The following is an 18,175-nucleotide window of genomic DNA, read 5'->3' on the forward strand; positions in this document are numbered from 1 at the left end:
ATGGCAGACGACACACCGAGGCAGAGAGAGTCCTTCTCTCTCACACCTGTGATGCACGGCCTGGAGAACATGGGGGCTGAGTTCTTGGAAAGGATGGTCTGTCCCCTCTCCCCATAGCACCTCCTCGGCTTGACCACCACTGATGGGTGGGGGGGCCTTGGTCTGCCTGCTTCCTTCCTTCTGCCCTGCTCACCTCACCCCCTCCCGGCACAGAGCACATCCTTGATTTCACTTCTCCACTGTGTCCTGAGTACCCACTGTGTGCTGCCCTGTCTGTCCTCACCCGAAAGGTTAGCAAAGGTCCCAGGAGGGGAGAACATCTGATCTACAAGAAGAGAGGGGCCAATGATAGAGTGGGGTGTCTGAGGGAGCCCCAGCTTACAAACAAGGCAGTCTTGCCTTGGTTCTCCAAAGGCCAAGCTGAGGACCACAGCTCCAACTGTGAAGCCTATTACAATACCCTCCATTGCCCCCCCCCCCACCCTTCCTAACCAGGCTCCCTCTCCTTTACTAAATGGCTTCCCACTCCCACAAATGACAACCTAGACAAGAGGCACCTTGGAGTGACGTGGTGGGTGAGTTGCCTGGGACTTTCCTTAGGTATTTCCTTCTGGCCTCCAGGAAGCCACAGTGTGTCTGTACATAGTAGATGCTCAATTCATGCTTACAGAGTTTAATTAAGTAGCCCCCATTGCGCATGGAGAAGTCCAGTCTCTACCCCTGTCCGCTCGTGAGGGTGCCTGTGCATGCACAGGGCAGGAGACAGGCAGTCTTTCCTATCTCCATGCTCTGGTGGCTGTCTCTGGTGGGAAGACTGGCCCTGACTGTACCTTGTTGGTTTTAGGAGGAAGGCCAGCTCCCCAGTAACTCAAGCCCTGTGGAGGATGGGGGCAGCAAGAATCAAGTAGCGTCAGAGCCCGGCTCCAGATGGTAGGTGATCTTCAGGAAAAGAGAATCAAGTCCATCCAAGGGAGGAGAAGGGGAAGCGAGGTTTGCAGGCCTCTGCCTCAGGGGCCAGGCAGGAAGGAAGCAGCCAGGAAGTTATGCCAGGAGGAAGCCCAATGCGTGCGTGCGTGGGGCTTCTTAGGCCTCTGCCACCTCCTTCTTCTGCTTACTCCATTCAGTTACGGAGCCATTTTGGGGACTCCAAGACTCCAAGTATTAATCTGTAATACTCCTGGCCTGGGCTAGACTTCCTGCTTTACTCAGAGTGGAAGGGACCAACCCACAGGGTCTGGTGTGAGCCTAGAGGGTCCTGGGTGGCCAAATTCAGCTCTGAACAGAGCAGGAAGGACAGCCCAAGGACAGGGTGTGGCAGTGAAGGGGGGGGGATCCTCTTGTTTCTTGAGGAAACTGGAGAAGACACCTTGTGTCCCCCCCCCCCCCCCCGGGTGGGGAACTCTTGCAACAGCAGTAGAGGGTTGAATTTTATGAGCAACGAGGTGCTTGGCTAACCTAGAGGGCCCTAGAGGAGATTTGGGTAGCAGCTGTTCCTCCAGGGACAGACAAGTGACCAATTGACCAGAGGACCAGTGTCCATTCTGGATGCCCAAGGCGGTGAGGGCGGCTGACTGTGTTTTTCCATGTCCTGTATCTGGAATAGGCACTGAGGACCCAGACAATAAATGTCCCTGTCCCAGGGGAACCGATACAGAGCTGAGAACCTCTCCGTCTCGCTCACTGAGCAGGGGGAAGCAGGAGGAGGTTGGGAAGTCATGGCTGTGCTTTTCTGAGTGCCCCAAAACCTCTGCCTATGGGTTGGTTCCCTCCATCATCCAAGAGCAGGGGTGGCCTTGAGTGGCCCCAAGTCTCCATATGTGCAGAACCATGGCTTGTGTCTTTAGACTGTGGTGGCTTTTCAGCCTGGTTGGGTAGCAAGGCCGGCCTGGGCTTCTCCCATGATTGCACTGGGCATATACCGGAGTAGCTTCTTCCTGTGGGTTTGGGGGCTCTCTGGTGGGGCGGAAGTTGGGGGCCACTTATGAACACTAGCGGTCCTCTCCTCAGGAGGAGTCTGCAGCTGACCGTGCGAGCAAGAAGCTTCTACAGGGAGCACAAGCAGCTGTTTGGATGGATCCTCACAGGCCTGCTCTGTACCGGTGGGTGGGGACCCAGTCTGCCCCATTGAGGGGACAGTCACTGCCCCTCTAGTCTCAACGTCACAAAGTGGGCTCATTCACTCAACCCATCAACTAATAAGGCTTGTGGAGCATCAGCTTGGCCAGCTCAAGATAGGAGCTCAGGTCTCCGTCAAGCCCAACTAGATCCTAGTCCCAAGTCCTTCCCCAGGAACAATGGGGAGGCCCATTGCTCATACAGGGCAACAAGCCACCTGGGAGGACGGTAGCCTTCAGGGCTATGGTCTTGACCAGCTAGGTAGAGGGGAGGGTAACAAGGGCTGAGACCCTCCCATACCCCACCCCTCAAAGAGCAAAGGTCAGGGAGCAAAGGCGAACAGCAGCAGGGTGTGGGCTTTGATAGTCTAAAGCGTGGCCAGAGGGTAAAGTTTCTGCAGGGTGTCCAGCCTGGGTCTCCCGAGGCTGGAGGACTCTGAAGGATGCTGCGGTTAGTAGCGAGGAAGGGAGTTGATCATTCAGGAACTTGAATTTGATTCTGAGGTCCAGAGACAGGCACAGAAGGATTTAAACTGATAGGTGTGCAGATGGATCTCACGCGGGGAGACCGGAAATGGCTACAGGAGAGACAGAGGACAGTGAGGCTTGAGTGTGGGTGAGGAGGAAGGAAAGGCAGATGGGGATGATTTGAGAATCCAGACGGTGATTGGTGCTTGCTGAACCTGGGACATAACCGTGTGTGCAGGGTGGAGGTGGTATCAGGTTAAGGCTGCCTTAGTTTCCTGCTTGGATGATGGACACACACACATACAAACACACACACAAATATACAAACACACACACACATACAAACACACACATATATAAACACACAGATACACACGACGGACACAGGGGTTCCTTCCACAGAGCACAGGGGGATGGGGTGATCTGTACGGGGAGGGAGAGATAGGAACCGTTTGCTAGGGTAGCACTCCTAAGCCATGGGCAGATGAAGTCATTTCCAGAGGATCTTTTTGTTTTGTTTTGTTTTGTTTTGTTTTGTTTTGTTTTGTTTTTTGAGACAGGGTTTCTCTGTAGCTTTGGTGCCCGTCCTGGAACTAGCTCTTGTAGACCAGGCTGGCCTTGAACTCCCAGAGATCCGCCTGCCTCTGCCTCCGGAGTGCTGGAATTAAAGGCGTGCGCCACCACCGCCCGGCCTCCAGAGGATCTTTGCAGAACGATTTGAGAAACGAGTTAGGGACAGAAAGTCTGGGACCAGCTACATAGAAAGTGCTTGCAGAAGCCAGGGGCTTCAAAGAGAGGAAAAACCAATGGTAATGTCTACAGAGGGTCAGCTATAAGGGCTGAGCAGTGTCCACTGAATTAGGGACAGCAATGGAAAGGTGGCTTTAGGGTTGTGGCGTGTACCTCTAATTCTAACCCTCAGAAAGCAGAGGCAGGCAGCTCTCTGTGAGTTCAAGGCCAGTCTGGCCTATGGAGTGAGTTCTAAGTCAGTCAGAGCTACACAGTGAGACCCTGCAGTGAAGAATAGGAATGGACAAGAGATCAGGCGAGAAAGACAGGAAGTACAGATGACCGGCTCTTTGGAGAAATATTTTTGTCTGTTTGTTTTTTAAGATAGAGTCTCACTTCGTAGCTTAGGCTAGCCTCCAGTTCACCATTTAGCACAGGCTAACCTTGAACTCACAGCAATCCTCCTGCCTTAGACTCCTGATAGCTGAAATTCTAGGCTTGAGACAGCATTCCCTGCTGAGAGAAAGAAGGAAGTACTAGAGGTCAGGGTGTGACCAAAGATTGAAGACAGCCAGGTGTGTGTGTCATCGACGATGTTGTGTCTTCTTCTTCTTCTTCTTCTTCTTCTTCTTCTTCTTCTTCTTCTTCTTCTTCTTCTTCTTCTTCTTCTTCTTCTTCTTCTTCTTCTTCTTCTTCTTCTTCTTCCTCCTCCTCCTCCTCCTCCTCCTCCTCCTCCTCCTCTTCCTCTTCTTCTCCTCCTCCCCCTCCTCCTCCTCTATCTTTATTTTTTTTTCAAGACAGTGTTTCTCTGTGTAACCCTGGTTGTCCTGGAACTAGCTCTGTAGACCGGGCTGGCATTGAACTCACAGAGATTGGGATTAAAGGTGTGCGCCACCCCTGCCCAGCTCAACCAAGTGTTCTTGACGGAAGACACTTTGAACCTATTTCTGAGCTAAGGAGACTTTTTAGAAAGAAGTTGGAAAAAAGCCATGCTGGTGCCTTAGAGTACTGGGAGGAAAGACCAACTCCATCTACATAGTGAATTGGAGGCCATTCTGGGCTACATTAGCCCCTTTGTCTCCAAAAATAGCTTGGTCAGGGAGATGGTGGCTCAGTGGCCAAACACACATGTCACACATGTCTGGGGACTTGAGTTATCTGTCTAACACCCAGGTAGGTGTCCAGGGAAAGCGCAGGCTCTCAAAAGTTGTCCTGACCTCCACACTGTGCCGTGGCACCTGCCTGGTACCACACGATAAATTCCAGTTTTCTTTTGAAGTGGTCTGGGGTTGCAGCTCACTTGGTAGGGAATCTCACCAGTGTGAGCAGAAGCCTGTGTTCAGTCCCAGCACTGCACAAAGCTGGGAATTGGTACGTCCTGGACTCTCAGCCCTCCAGAGGTGGAGGAGGCCAGGTCAGAATTCAAGGTCATCTTTGGCTGCGAGGTGAATTGTTTGCCCCCAAGGGCTATGAGGTCCTGGGCTTGTTGTTTGGGTTATAATTCAAGGTTGTCTTGAGTCTAGGAGGGAGAGAGGGAGGCAGGCTTGGCAGCTGGAAGGGGTGAGGAGAATCCTGCACTGTATGAGCTCCCTGGGGGAGAGGAACGAAGCTTCATTTGTACATTTTCTTGACATAAACTTCAATTCTGTTAACCCTTGAGTGACCGGAGCTTGATTTGGTGACTCTGGACTGTTCCCTCAGAACCCGTTCACCAGCAGGTCCTCATCACTACCGTTCACCCATCTCCTTCTGTGGCTGTCCTGGCTTCTCTCAGGGCAGGTGACTCTGGTGTCCCCTCCCCCCAGTGTGCACCTGCCCTGGCTCCCAACTCCCCCCATTTCTGCTGGGGTCTTTTCCAGAGCCCCTCTGTTTGCTGCAGTGTGCAGTACTCACGGGTTCTGCCTACCTAGACTCCACACCCAGCGTTCCTTGCGGAAGGCCTATGCCCTGTGGGACTCCTCTCAGGAAGCGAGGCCTGGGGTCCCTCCCTTTGCCATTGCCACAAAACCCTGGGCTTGGGCCAGTTTGTGAGGTCCACACCTCCATCTTCCCTCGGCCCAGAACGCTTGCTGTGTGGTAGATGAGGTGAGACTCATATTTGAACTGATTCACCTCACATTTATATCAGTGGCTAAGTCTTTTCCACTCTTCAAGAGCCCTGGATCTTGAAACTCAAAAACCAGGGAGAAGCATTCCCTTTCTGCTGTCGCCAGGTTCCTTTTCTGAGGTAAACACTCAGACTGGCTCAGTGGCCCACAGGAGAGCAAGGCTGAGGAAGAGGGGACTCCAGGAGCACAGTGTCATGGGTGAGGCTGGGAGATGTCTCCATCAGTAAAGTTCTTGACACATAAGCACAGGTCCCCAACATCCATGTGAAGAACTCCATCGTAGGAGATGTATTAGTAGCAAGTGATATGGGGTATGGTATTCACCAGAGAAGAGAACCTGTGTGCTCGGACATGGGTTCAAGCCAATAGAAAGTCTTTATTAGCCGGACAGCAACTACTCTGGGTGTTCGGGATCCCAGTGTAGCATTGAGCCTTTCTCAGAGTGAGCACAAAAACCGTGCCCTGGTTGACATACTCAGTTAGCAAGAACAGTTAGCCAGAAGTAGAACCAGAGAAGCCAAAAAGCAAGGCTAGTGCATTTTGAGACTTTCCCAGAACTTTGATGGATTGGGTCTTTGTTTCCATTTTGGCAGTGGTACTGTCTACTCGCTGAGTTTTATGGCCTGACATCATAGTGTCATTTCTTCATGAAGTCTGCTGTGCTAAGGTCTGGGGCTCTGTTCCAGTGGAGTTCTCAATACCGCGAGCAGGCGGCGTGGCAGGGACTGGATGAGTTCAGGCCCAGGAGACAGAGCAGTGGTTCTCAGCCTTCCTAATGCTGCTTCCTATCCGGTTCCTCATGTTGTGGCGACCCCCAACCAGAACATCGTTTTGTTGCTACTTCATAACTGTCATCTTGCTGCCGTTCTGAATCGTAATGTAAACATCTGATACGCGGGGTGTTGATGACCCACGGCTTGAGAACCACTGTCATAAGGGTTTCAGAGAGAGGAGGACAGTCACGAGCCGTAGTTAATGAGTAGTCAATGAAACGTGTCTGTAGTCAGGTTGCCTGGGCAGCTGGAGAAGGCGGAAGCTATCCTCCTTAGCCGCTGCAGGGTCACAGCAGGGGGCTTATCAGGTTCCCAGAGCCCAGTAACCCGAGCTTGCTGAACTCCTAGAAAGGAAGGTTACGGCCCCGCGGACCTAGTAGGGTGCCTGCCATCTCTTTCACAGCCCCAGTGAGGGCAGAGAGGAGGCTGTTACAGATCGCGCGCGCGCGCGCACACACACACACACACACACACACACACACACACGCACCCTTGGAGGGAGGAAAGCAGGGAGGGAGATCATTGATCAACAGTATTGGGTGGAGGGATAATCTACAGTCAAGGAGACACTGAGTCATCTTGCCTGGTCCTCTGCAGACCTAACATGGCTCAAGCCAGGAGCTCTGTTGACGCCACTATACTGTTTCTGCCACCATTTTCTAACAACGTGCAAGGGCCTTTTTCACACATTTGCCAGGGCCCTGGGCACGCCGGGCAAGCCTCCGCCACTGAGGTGGGCCCCCAGTCCCCTAATAACCTTTTGACACAGTAGGGGCAGGCGTTTTCGCTTCTAGATATGGAACGCAAGGCTGAACTGAGTTACTTTCCTGCCCCTAATGCTCTGGGTGAGCAAGGCAGAGCCAGGGTTTAGAGCAGTGGTCTCGCCCTGCTGATCCTGCCAATGACTCCTCCGGCAGCGTACGGTGCCTTCTTGATCATCGCCTGCCTCCGGAACTTCCAGAGGGCCCTGGCGCTGTTGGTCATCACCTGTGTGGTCCTCGTCTTCCTGGCCTATGATCTGCTGAAGAGGCTTCTGGGGCCCAGGCTGAGGAGGTGTGTGAAGTTTCAAGGCCATTCTCGCCTGAACCTCTGGCTGAAAAGGTGAGTGACCCCTCAGCCTCCGGCCTCCTGGAGGAATGTGCCCCACTCTGCTTGTCTCCTGGAGCCCTGGGCAGAGGTGCTGGGTGGCCTCAAAGCATTGGCCAGCTCTTGTGATACAACAGGTAGCTGAGGGCTAAAGCCAGGCTGGTGAGAGAGGTTTCCATATTCAAGAGCCTGGCCACTAAGCGTGGAGGCCTTTCCATGATGTTTCGTTAGGTGGATCACCTGGGGCTAGCTTATCATCCAGCTGCAGAGACCACAGATGCCTGGGAACACGCCCGGAGCCCAGTTCAAAAGGCTAGTAGCTTGGGCCAGGTGCCAACAGTTTAAATTAGCCCTCAGGGCATTCTGATATAATTAGCCATGTCCCTGAATTATAGTTTGGTGTTTGGTCCCTGGAGCCTGTGGTGGAAGGAGAGAACTCCCAAAAGTTGTCCTTTGACGTCCACATGTACACACACACACACACACACACACCAGTAATAAATCTTGTTGTATTTAGTATTTGTGTGGGTGTATGTGCGTGTGTATGCATATGAATAGTCATGCGTGGATGTGCTTGTGTGGAGGTCAAAAGATAACTTTTGGGAGTTGGTTCTCTCTTTCCACCATGGGGGGTTGAATTCAGGTCGTCAAGCTGGTGTGGCAAGCAATTTTATCTGATGCACCATCTTGCCAGCTCAAGATCTTAAATCTTCAGATTCCAGAATCACTTTTCACTCCTCCGTGTGCTGTCTCCTGGGCACCCTGGGGTGGCTGGACAGCTCAGCCCTGTGGCTCTGCTGGGCTCAGTCGACGGGGCTGTTCCCATGGGTCGGAACTGTACATGAATGTCTGTGTCTTTCCCAGGCTAAGGTTCTATGTTGCTCCTGGAGCCACTGTTCTGGGGCCTCCAGAGTGGTCTTATTTCTGCCATAGTCCTCTATACCTGCACCCCCTAGACTGCTCCCAGCATCCTTTGTAGTCTACTGGAAGAAGCAGGCCTTACAGTTCTTGCATCCTGCGTATCTGCAGAAGCAGTGCCATGTGGACAGCTTGGATTGGGTCAAGGTTATTATCTGTGCCTTCTACAGTGGTGGCACATTAAATGGAAATGCGGCAGTTACCCAGAGAGAAAACTCCAGAGAGCTACAAGATTTCTCTGGCATATCCAGATGAGTTCGGATTAGTGAATGCCTCTGATGAAACTATTCCAATGAACCACCCCAAAGCTGGGAGCAATTTGGTCTGGAATTGCCAAGAACCAGGAAGAGGGCCTGTTCCCAGCTGTCAGAATAAAGAACCGGCAACACACAGGACATTGTGAGGAGTACTAAGGAGGCTCTCTCTTTCCCTGGGTCCCTAAGGGTGTGTTTGTATATACGTGTGCAAATGTGTGAGCGTGTGTGTGCATGTGTGTGTGATGCTAAAGCTGATGGCTTTTTATCTCTCTCTCTCCTGCAGAGGTCTTGCCCTTGCTGCAGGCCTGGGCCTGATCTTGTGGCTATCTCTGGACACCGCCCAGCGGCCGGAACAGCTGGTGTCCTTCGCGGGGATCTGCGTGTTCCTTGTCCTTCTCTTTGCTGGTTCTAAGCATCACCGGGCTGTAAGTGTTCAGCGGGCTACTCAGGCTGGAAGCCAGTGGATGCTCCCTGTGGTCTGGGGCTGGAGCTGGGGCGAGATGGATGCTCCCGTTGGGAGAACACCTGAGGCTCAGCTGGGGAGGAACAATGTGTGCTGGGACACGTTCCCCATGCAGTTGTTGACTGGAGACCCAAAGTGAAAAGTTATCTAAGAAGTCCTTGAATCCCCCAGGGGACAGAAAACTCTCTGGGAGAGACGGCTGACCTCTCTCCAAACTCACAGACCACTGGGGGTATTTATTTCCTTAGTGACATGTTCCTCAGGTCTGTGGGCTCAGGAATCACTCTGCCCCAGAAATAGGGGACCCAAGCTTCCGGTTCTGTGGGAGAATCCAAGGGTATTCTGAAATCATTAGCTTACTGGGAAGGTCTCCTTCCCAGTCCAGGGGCCATAGTATCATCTCCTTGGAATGCATTAGAAAGACTAAATCTTAGGCTTGACGCCTTGACTATTGAGCTAAAAACTCCGCAGCAAGGCTGGCCCTCCAGGTGACTGGTACACAAAGGTCCCCGCTATCCTGATGGGTGGGCTCTTCTCTCATCGTCTCCACAGCGAAGCAGCCACGCCCCAGAATCTGGACCCCTGTGCCCTTCAGAGCATGGCTGCAAAAGTGTCTGAGGGAGGTGTCAAGGAGTCTTTCTGTGCTGAGTGGGAAAGCAGCCCTAAGGCCTGGCTCTCTTCTGTCGCATGGGCCATCAAGAGACCTGAGGTCAGGGTGCTGAGATCCCACAGAGGGTAGATGATGGCGGTCCAAGCAGACAGAAATCATACGCTAAGCTGGAGAGAAGCTGAGTCTGGACAGGCTCCTGCCTATATCCTAAGGCCAAAGTCTGAGAACTGAACTATGTCACGCTCGAGACCAGGCAAACTGCACATCAGTTTATAGACTATTGTACTTGCCCTGTCTCCCCGCTGCCAAGAGCCTGGCCTAGTCTGAATCCCGTGTGACCGTTGACAGCAACTGCAGGCAGGACAAAGCTCATGGTGTCCTCCCCACGGCCCTGCCACCACCCTGCACCCTGCCCTGGACCTGCGGATTCCCCAAGCTTCTGAGCTCACTGGGACCTTTCTGTTGGCTGACAGGTGTCATGGCGGACTGTGGCCTGGGGCCTGGGGCTACAGTTTGTGCTTGGCCTCTTTGTCATCAGAACAGAGCCGGGGTTTGTAGCGTTCCAGTGGCTAGGGGATCAGATCCAGGTGTGTATGTCGGGCCCTGCTTCCAGGGAGGTGGGGAGAGGCCATGTGATTTGGGGGAAGACAGATGTGGAAGTCCCAGAGATGGTTTGGGATCAGGAAGACGAGGGCCCCGTAGCTGGGGTGGGGATGGGGGTGCTGGCTAGGTGCTCGCAGGAGTCACCAGCCCAAGGACTTCTCATCCTTTCAGAGGCTGGGTCTGGTATTCAATGAATTTCCAGATGGTGAGGTTCTCAAGGTGTGCAGATGCCGGGCCATGCGACCTGCAGGGGTTTTCAGTGGCTTAGGATATGTATGAGTTCAAATTGCTAACAACAGAAATTACCCACTTGGCACTTGGGCTTAGAAATAATGTTTATTATGCCGGGTAGTGGTGGTGCACTCCTTTAATCCCAGCACTCAGGAGGCAGAGGCAGGCGGATCTCTGGGAGTTCGAGGCCACCCTGGTCTACAAGAGCTAGTTCCAGGACAGACTCCAAAGCTACAAAGAAACACTGTCTCAAAAAAAAAAAAAGTTTATTGAAGTCAAACTTGGTTTCATTTTTATTTTCTTTTCTGTTGCCTCTTTTTTTTTTTTCTATTTAGACAGGCTCTCATTATGTAGCCTTTGATGGTTTGAATCTCGCTCTGTAGACCAGGCTGGCTTCAGATTCACAAAGATCTGCCTACCTCTGCCTCCCAAGTGCCGGAATTCAAAGCGTGTGCCGTCTTGCCTGGCTTATATCATCTGGCTTTTTACTGTTTTGAGCTGTTCCATGTAAAAATTCTTGGAGCTGGCCTGGTTTAGCTTGTGTATGTGTGTATGCATGTCCTCGTGGTGTGTAGTTACAAGTGTACACGTATGTAAAGATCAGAGGACAGTCTTGGGTGTCCTCAGGCAGCATCTCTTGTGAGATAGCGTCTCTCACTGGCCTGCAGGTTGCCAAGTAAGACGGTGATCTGGAGATACTGAGGGCCCTGTGTCCACTTCCCCAGCACCGGGTTATAAGCACTTGCCCCAACACCTGGCTTTTTTAAAACTGTAGATTCTGGGGATCAAAGCCTAGGCCCTCGTTCCTACGAGCAAGCACTGTACCAAGTGAGTTCTCCCCTTCAACTTTAGGTTTGTTATTTGCTTGTTTTAGTTTTTGAGACAATCTCACTATGTAGGCCAGGCTGGCCTTGAACACCTGGCAATCCCCCTGCCTCAGTTTCCCAGCTGAGATTACAGGCATGAAATAATCTGTTTTGCTTTGACAGTGTCTCATGCTGTTCAGGTTAGCCTCGAATCCACTATGATAAAGTATATATAACATAAAACTTACCATTTTCGCTCTTCTATGCTTCAGTAAGTTAAATTAAACACTGTTGTGGGAGGCCGCACGGTGGGACTGTGCCCCAGGCTGGCACATCTCGAGGCAGGAAGGCCTGTGGCACCTGGGCTGGACCTACTCACTCCAGCCTGGTTTCCGGCCATGGTTCTCCCCCCATCTGTTCCTAGCCCCATCCCTGTGCTTGTGTTCCCTCTAGGTCTTCCTGAGCTACACGGAGGCTGGCTCCAGCTTTGTCTTCGGGGAGGCCCTGGTCAAGGATGTCTTTGCCTTTCAGGTCAGTGGACTCTTGGTCCAGCATGGGTGGGCAGTTGCTGTTCGGGTCCCGGCTGCGGGAGCCAGCTGGGCGGAGAGGCCTTGAACTCAGGTGATGAGGGCTCCAGTGTGCACAGGCTGGTCCCTAGGATGCGAATGAAGCCGAAACTCAGGGTGGGAAAGAACCCAGCAACCTGTTTAATGATATTTGGGCTACATTTTGTAAAATTTGGGGAAGTTTGCTGTTTCTGCATTGTCTCTCTGTCTTTCCTTCCTTCCTTCCTATCTTTGTTTTTTTGAGACAGGGTTTATCTGTGTATCTCTGGCTGTCCTGGAGCTCACTCTGTAGGCCAGGCTGGCCTCAAACTCACAGAGATCTGCCTGCCTCTGCCTCCCCAGTGCTGTGAGTTGTGCACCACCACTGCCCGGCTGCGTCATTTTTCTTAAGCACTAATCACAGAACTGCTAGAAGGCCGAGGGCAGGAAGTAGGGACCGAGAGATAGAGAGATAGCTCCCAGCTTGCTGTGGGGACACTGGCTCCATAGATGCAGTTTCCTGTCAGGCCCTCCTCCCCACCCCTCATGGCCAGCCTCCTCCACAGAAGCCTCCCACTCCTATTCCAGCCATAGACTGCAGCTCCCTCCTCTCCTTCCTCTTTCTTCCCCCCCTTCTCTCTCTCTCCCCTTCTTCTCCTTCCCTCTCAACATTTTATTGTACATCTATAGTCATGAAAAATATTATAGTAAAAATTAAGATTAAAGTTACTCTTCTGTTTTTAAGACTCCATTGTCTCATGGCAGAGGCCGTGACTAGAAAAACACAGAGCAGTTCCTGCTGGGGCCATTGCTAATGCAGTCCTCCTTGCTGTTCTGGAAGGAGCTGTTAATGTGTTTCTTTTCCCTCTGGTAACCTGGCCAAGCCTCTGAAATGCCTTGGTTAGCGAGGACTTTGGTATGATTCCCCCTTTGGTATAGCCTGGTTTACAGCCAAACTGTTCGGAGGTCAAGAAGCTGACTCCAGACTTACACTGCATTGCCAAAAGCCGGGCAGAGAGAGTGACAGTCTGGCCCCAGGGTTCTGCCTCTGGTGCCATAGCAACAAGGAGATGAATCATTGTTGCCTGTCTAGACCGCTAAGCCCCATGGAGGGGCTGCATAGATGATGTCAGTAGCTTCTGGAGTTGATGCCTTTGATAGCTGTTCCTGGAGCCTTTCTACACAGCTGGGGATGTTGAACCCAGGGGCTTCTAGCCTCACCTAGATTTCTGGGCTTGTGGTGAGCTAAAGTCCAGCCCTTTCTTCTAGGCCTGAACCCTGACCTTTTACCATTTTTCCTTGGGGCTCAGGGTCTGTTGTGCCAGTGACCCTGTGAGGAAGACCCAGCCTGTCCAAATAGTTTGAACGATGCAGGGTTACAAGGAAAGGGAGGGTCCCAGGTTCCTAGAGTCTGCCCGACCCTGGGCAGATTTGCCCCTTGAGATCCATTTTGTATAAAGACATTGGGAAAGCCTTGGCCATTCAACAATCTCACCTGAATACCATTCCTGTAGGGTGTGGAGACTGTTCTCTTCATATCTGCACAACCAAGTAGGGGGCACCCAAAGTTCCAGGGGAAGAGGTGAAGATCTGGTGCAGGTCACTTCTAGAAGGCACCTCGTGGTACAGCCCTGACAGCTTCTCAGCTCCAAACAACATATGATGGCCCTACCTACCTCAAGTGTGTGTGGTTCAAGTGACTGAGACAGTTGCAGGAGGGAGAATTTGTCACTAGGGATGCTGAGTGAGACTCTCTGAGGATATGGCGGAGTCCCGGGACACAGAAGATTGGGAGTTGGAAGCAGGAAGATTAAAGTAGTGTGGGTAGAGGCTAGAATGGAAGCTGAGAGGGAGCTGGGGCATCTGAGGTACAGGGCAAGGCATGGAAACATCTGGAGGGAAGCTTGAGACGGTCTTCAGTGAGTTCAGTGGGACTCTGGCTCGAAGGGTCTGAATGCCAGGCGGAGGCATCTGGGGATCTTTTGTTGAGATGTTACCCAAACTGGCCTCAAGCTTGCGATCCTTCTGAGTTCTGGGTTTGCAAGCCCATGCCACCATGCGTGCCTTGCGTCTGGGTTTTCTCCACTAACTGAGGAACCGTTAAAGAGTTCTGAGCAGTCCTGACTACGTTGGTTGGTTAACAAGTATGTCAACAGCAGATAAGACAGTAGGCAGGATGCTGGTGTGTGCGCCGGGAAGGGGCCCAGCAAAGACGATGCATTATTGCCTAGGGATGCCAGGTTGGGGACATGCATTGTTCCTCCCTCAGCTCCACATGCTGCTGTCGCAATAGCATTGGTCATTTGAGGACAGGGCTTGCTCTTACTTTGCATCCTTCATTCAGCCTTAAGCCTCACAAAGCCATGACCAGGGGCTCTGCTGTTTGCTGAATGAGGTCCTGGGAAGTCCCTCTGGGCCTGCTAGGAAGGTTGTGCAAGGGCACCAAGTCCCAGTGGCCGCGTGGCCCTGGAGTCATTTCCCTGTGGTCTAAGACAAATGGCTGAACTTCCTTTGTTTTTCAAGATAGGACTTCTCTGTGTATCCCTGGTTGTCCTGGAACTCTCTGTAGAGCAAAGTGGCCTCGAACTCACAGAGATCTGTCTGCCTCTGCCTCCCAAGTGCTGGTATAGGGTCTCATGTAGCCCAGGCTAGCCTTGACCTCATCACAGAGCTGAGTGTGAATTTAAATTCATGATCCTTCTACCAATACTGTGAAGCAACACTATGCCAGAGTCAAGGACCCTCCTCTCTAACTCCAGCAGGGCAGCCCAGGGCTTATCCCTCAAGGGCCAAACCCAGACTCTGAAGCAGTCCAGGGTTATTACAAACCACTCTGTCCCACCCAAGGCCGGATAATTCTAGTGGAAGAAAAAAAGAAAAGCTGAGGGGCGGGGGGTGGGACAGGGGTGGGGTGGGAGAAAGTCCTAATAGCTGCTCCAACTTACAGAGAGGAGATGATGTGGCTGGACAACGTCTTTTCTGTCTCACACCAACCCTTCAGAGAGAATGCAATCGTCCCCTTTATAGATGAGGGACCTGAGGCTCCATGTGGCTGTCGCTTGTGCAAAGTCAGAGGCCAGTGAGTTAAGATTGGAGCTCCAGCCCAGCGTTCTTGCTTTATAGTTTCTGTGCCCTGACATTGGAGCCCCTTTCTTAGGTGGCAAGAGCTCCCGGTCCTCCCGGCTTGTAAGAAATAGCATTCTTTGGGATTGTTGGTTGAGTGGGACAGAAATCACCACCCCCCCCCCAGCTTGCACCTCACTTCCCAGAGAGGAGGGGGGCTGGGCTGCTTCTTGGCTCACTGACTAGAAGGGCAGGTGGAGCAGGCAAAGGCCAGAATAGTAAGTGGCTCACCATTGAACAGCCTCAGCAGTTTGCAGTCCAGTTCTAGAAACTTCCTGGACTCTGGGAGGTCAGTCCTACACATAAATTCCTGGTCAGTGTGTTAGCCAATGGCAACCTTAGCAAGGTCAGGCCACAAACACACATACATAGACACACACATAGACACACACACACACACACCTTTCAACGTTGAGAGGACACACACACACCTTTCAACGTTGAGAGGACACACACACAGCTTTCAACATTGAGAGGACACACACACCTTTCAACACTGAGAGGACACGCGCACACGCACACGCACACACACACCTTTCAACATTGAGAGGACACACACACACACACACACACACACACGCATTTCAACACTGAGACTTGCCCTCAAGGTACGGTGGTTCTGTTGGATACTGAACGGAATTTGAGGCTCTTCCCATGAGCCTCCCAAATCTAGCCTAAGTCTCTGGCCAGTGTCCACTCCAGAGAAGCCTTCCCTGAGTGCCTGCAGATTTTTAGAACCCAGGCTGTCTCCTGCTGGGACCTTGTCCAAACGGTCTTGTGTCCAGGAAGTAGAATCACCCTGGGACCTCTTCAGCCTCCAGCTTCTCTGGGGCCCAGAGTTCTGCACGGTCCACGTGGTGTCCTGCTCCTGGCTGCATGTGCTTGCTTAGTCACCCTCTCACCCCGGTCCCCACCCCTGCTTTGGCTCCATCTCCCTTCTAGTAACTTTCCACCCAATCCCCCTGTTCCCCCCTCCTCACGTCCCCGGTTCCTGCTGGGTCTGGCTGACCCAAGATCATACACCCTCTCTCTCACACAGTGGATGGCTCCAGCCTCTGGCACAGGCCCCACCTCCTCTGCTAAGCAGTGTCTGTCCTTCAACGGCTCCCCCTGAGGAGCCCCTGAGGTGAAAGAGACTTTTTATCTCCCCAGAGTTTGAGGGTATCTGCCTAATGCAGACGCTAATCCCCTCAGGTTTTCAGAGAGGGGTTGGGATGAGAGCCAGGGACTGAAGGTCAGAAGGCTGAAAGGAAGGACGTGGGATGGCTGAGAAAAAACAGCCAGTTTGAACAGGTTTGACTTCCCAGCAGGATGAAGTTGGTTCCAAGGGTGTGGGCCTCTGGAGCAATGGTTCTCAGGGTATGGGATGCTGTGATTAAAAACTATAGGCAGGCTGGCTCACAGACAACAGGAATTCACTCTGTAATCCAGAGGCCAGGGAGGTGAGCAGAGTGCTCCCGTGGTCACGTCCTGATGAGGACTCTCTCTTCCTGGTCATAGTCACATGGTGGAAGACGGGGAACACTCCAGAGCCCTCTTGTATGTGGGGTGGCTGACTGCATCCATGAGAGCTACACCCGTGACCCAGTCACCTCCTTGGCCCTTCTAATCCTGTCGTCACCCAGGCTTTGGTCTTATGATGTGAGTCTGGGAGACTCAGGCTATCGCGGGGACATGGACTGCCCCTGAACACGGAGAGGCAAGCTTTCCCAGGGCAGATCCCTCAGCCGTGCAGGACTTTGGCAGCCTTCCTGGCAGAAGGCGGCCTCTGCCCGTTCTCAATTGTGTGACCTCAGACAGGCGGCTCACACCGCAGAGCCTCAGTGTACCCACTGGTTAGGCAGAGATGGCTACAAACATCTCAGTTGCTTTGAGGATCCACGAGCCACCATGTATCAGTGGATATCTGGCTCGTAGTAGGACTTCCCATCAGGCACATAGTAGGAGTTAATAGTTCTTCCTTCATCCTTCCTGATTGTCTGCCATCCCAGGCACTGTAGGTCCAAAGGTGGTTTTTGGGCTGTGAGGTCATGCTGGACATAGGGACATTATTACATACCCTACTTTAGAAAATCGGAGCCTGTCTGCCTTCCCCCTCCCCATCCTCTCCCCTTCTTTCTCCTCTCCTCTCCTCCCCCTCCCTTCCCCTCTTCTTCCCTTCTCTCCCCTTTATGCTTTTCTTCTATTATTTCTAGTGCTGGGGCTCCTTGGGTTCCAACCCAGGACCTCAAATGCTAGGCAAATGCTTTATCACTAAGCTACCCAAAGGCCACCCCTCTTCTCTTCCATTTCCCTTTCCCCCTTCCCTCTTTCTCCATTCACCACGTCACCCCAAAGGTGGCTTCTCTGTCACCAACAGCCCCCATCTGTAGTGAGAACAGGCCTTCTGATGCCCACTCTGCCAATCCTGGACGCATTTTCCTGCCTTGAGCCTGGGGTTGTAGCCAGCCTGTTAGCTGCCCTGGAGTCCCTCACATGACCATTCACACAGGCTGACTAGACAGTTGAAGATCTGGCTCCTGGGAGAGCAGAATGACGTCACCACCCTGGGCTATGGCTAGTTCAGCTCCATGCATTGGTAAGGTGGAGTTATAGGGCAGTACCTACGTTCCCTGCTGGGTTACAGCCCCAGCAGCAAGCATGCCAAAGTGTCGGAGAGGAAGAAGTCCAGAGAAGGCCAGTGATGCTGGTTGGGATGGGGGAGGGGAGCCCTCCGCCAGACTCCTCTTTCATCCCCAGCTGGGCTGCAGGAGCAGATCTTTGCTGCCACCTATGACCATCTGCTTGCTTTGGGAGATTGTGCAAGACTCTCGCCTTTCAAAACATAAATAACCAGCTCCTGCCCTTCAGCCTTCCCTGCCAGCTTGGCCTCCTGGAAATGCTGCCTGTCCTGGCCATCTCTGGGTGTCTTGTTCCTTCTCAGTGTTACTTGGCATCTGGTCTGTGTACATCCTTTCTCCGACACTGCTCGCCCCTAGCTAGGCTTCTTGCTAGTTTGACAGTCTGTCTTATCTTGGCTCCCTCCCAGTTGACTGGCCGGGCCTGGTTTTGGCCACCCTGCCTCTGAACGACCTCAGGTTCCTAGGCTCTTTATTCTCCTCTCACTTAGCAATGCAGACTCCAGGATTGGGCTCTGCCTCCTTCAGTCTGTGAGTGGCGTTTGCTCTGTCACGTCAGCTGGACCTCATCATCCTTTTTCCTTTTAAAATAACTTTTAATTAATTAATTGGGTATGTGTGTGTGTGTGTGTGTGTGTGCCACGTGTATGTGGAAGTCAGAGAACATCTCTCCTTCTGCATGTGGTTATTAGACTTGATGACAAGCCTTTACCTGCTGAGCCA

At 52.5% G+C, this 18,175-nt stretch overlaps 1 protein-coding gene across 2 annotated transcripts in view; it reads left to right on the forward strand.

Moving 5' to 3' along the window:
• The window catches only part of Slc28a1 (solute carrier family 28 member 1), a 39,359-nt gene continuing 21,184 nt past the window's right edge, over nucleotides 1–18,175 (forward strand). For both annotated transcript variants that reach the window (XM_075952506.1, XM_075952507.1), the window contains exons 1-7: nucleotides 1–96; nucleotides 845–930; nucleotides 2,008–2,099; nucleotides 7,110–7,293; nucleotides 8,737–8,878; nucleotides 10,000–10,113; nucleotides 11,620–11,697. In XM_075952506.1, the coding sequence (XP_075808621.1) occupies nucleotides 1–96; nucleotides 845–930; nucleotides 2,008–2,099; nucleotides 7,110–7,293; nucleotides 8,737–8,878; nucleotides 10,000–10,113; nucleotides 11,620–11,697 (792 nt within the window). The remainder of the gene's footprint in view (nucleotides 97–844; nucleotides 931–2,007; nucleotides 2,100–7,109; nucleotides 7,294–8,736; nucleotides 8,879–9,999; nucleotides 10,114–11,619; nucleotides 11,698–18,175) is intronic.

The sequence above is a fragment of the Microtus pennsylvanicus genome, chromosome 18 (genome assembly GCF_037038515.1).
Source record: "Microtus pennsylvanicus isolate mMicPen1 chromosome 18, mMicPen1.hap1, whole genome shotgun sequence".
Lineage (NCBI taxonomy): Eukaryota > Metazoa > Chordata > Mammalia > Rodentia > Cricetidae > Microtus > Microtus pennsylvanicus.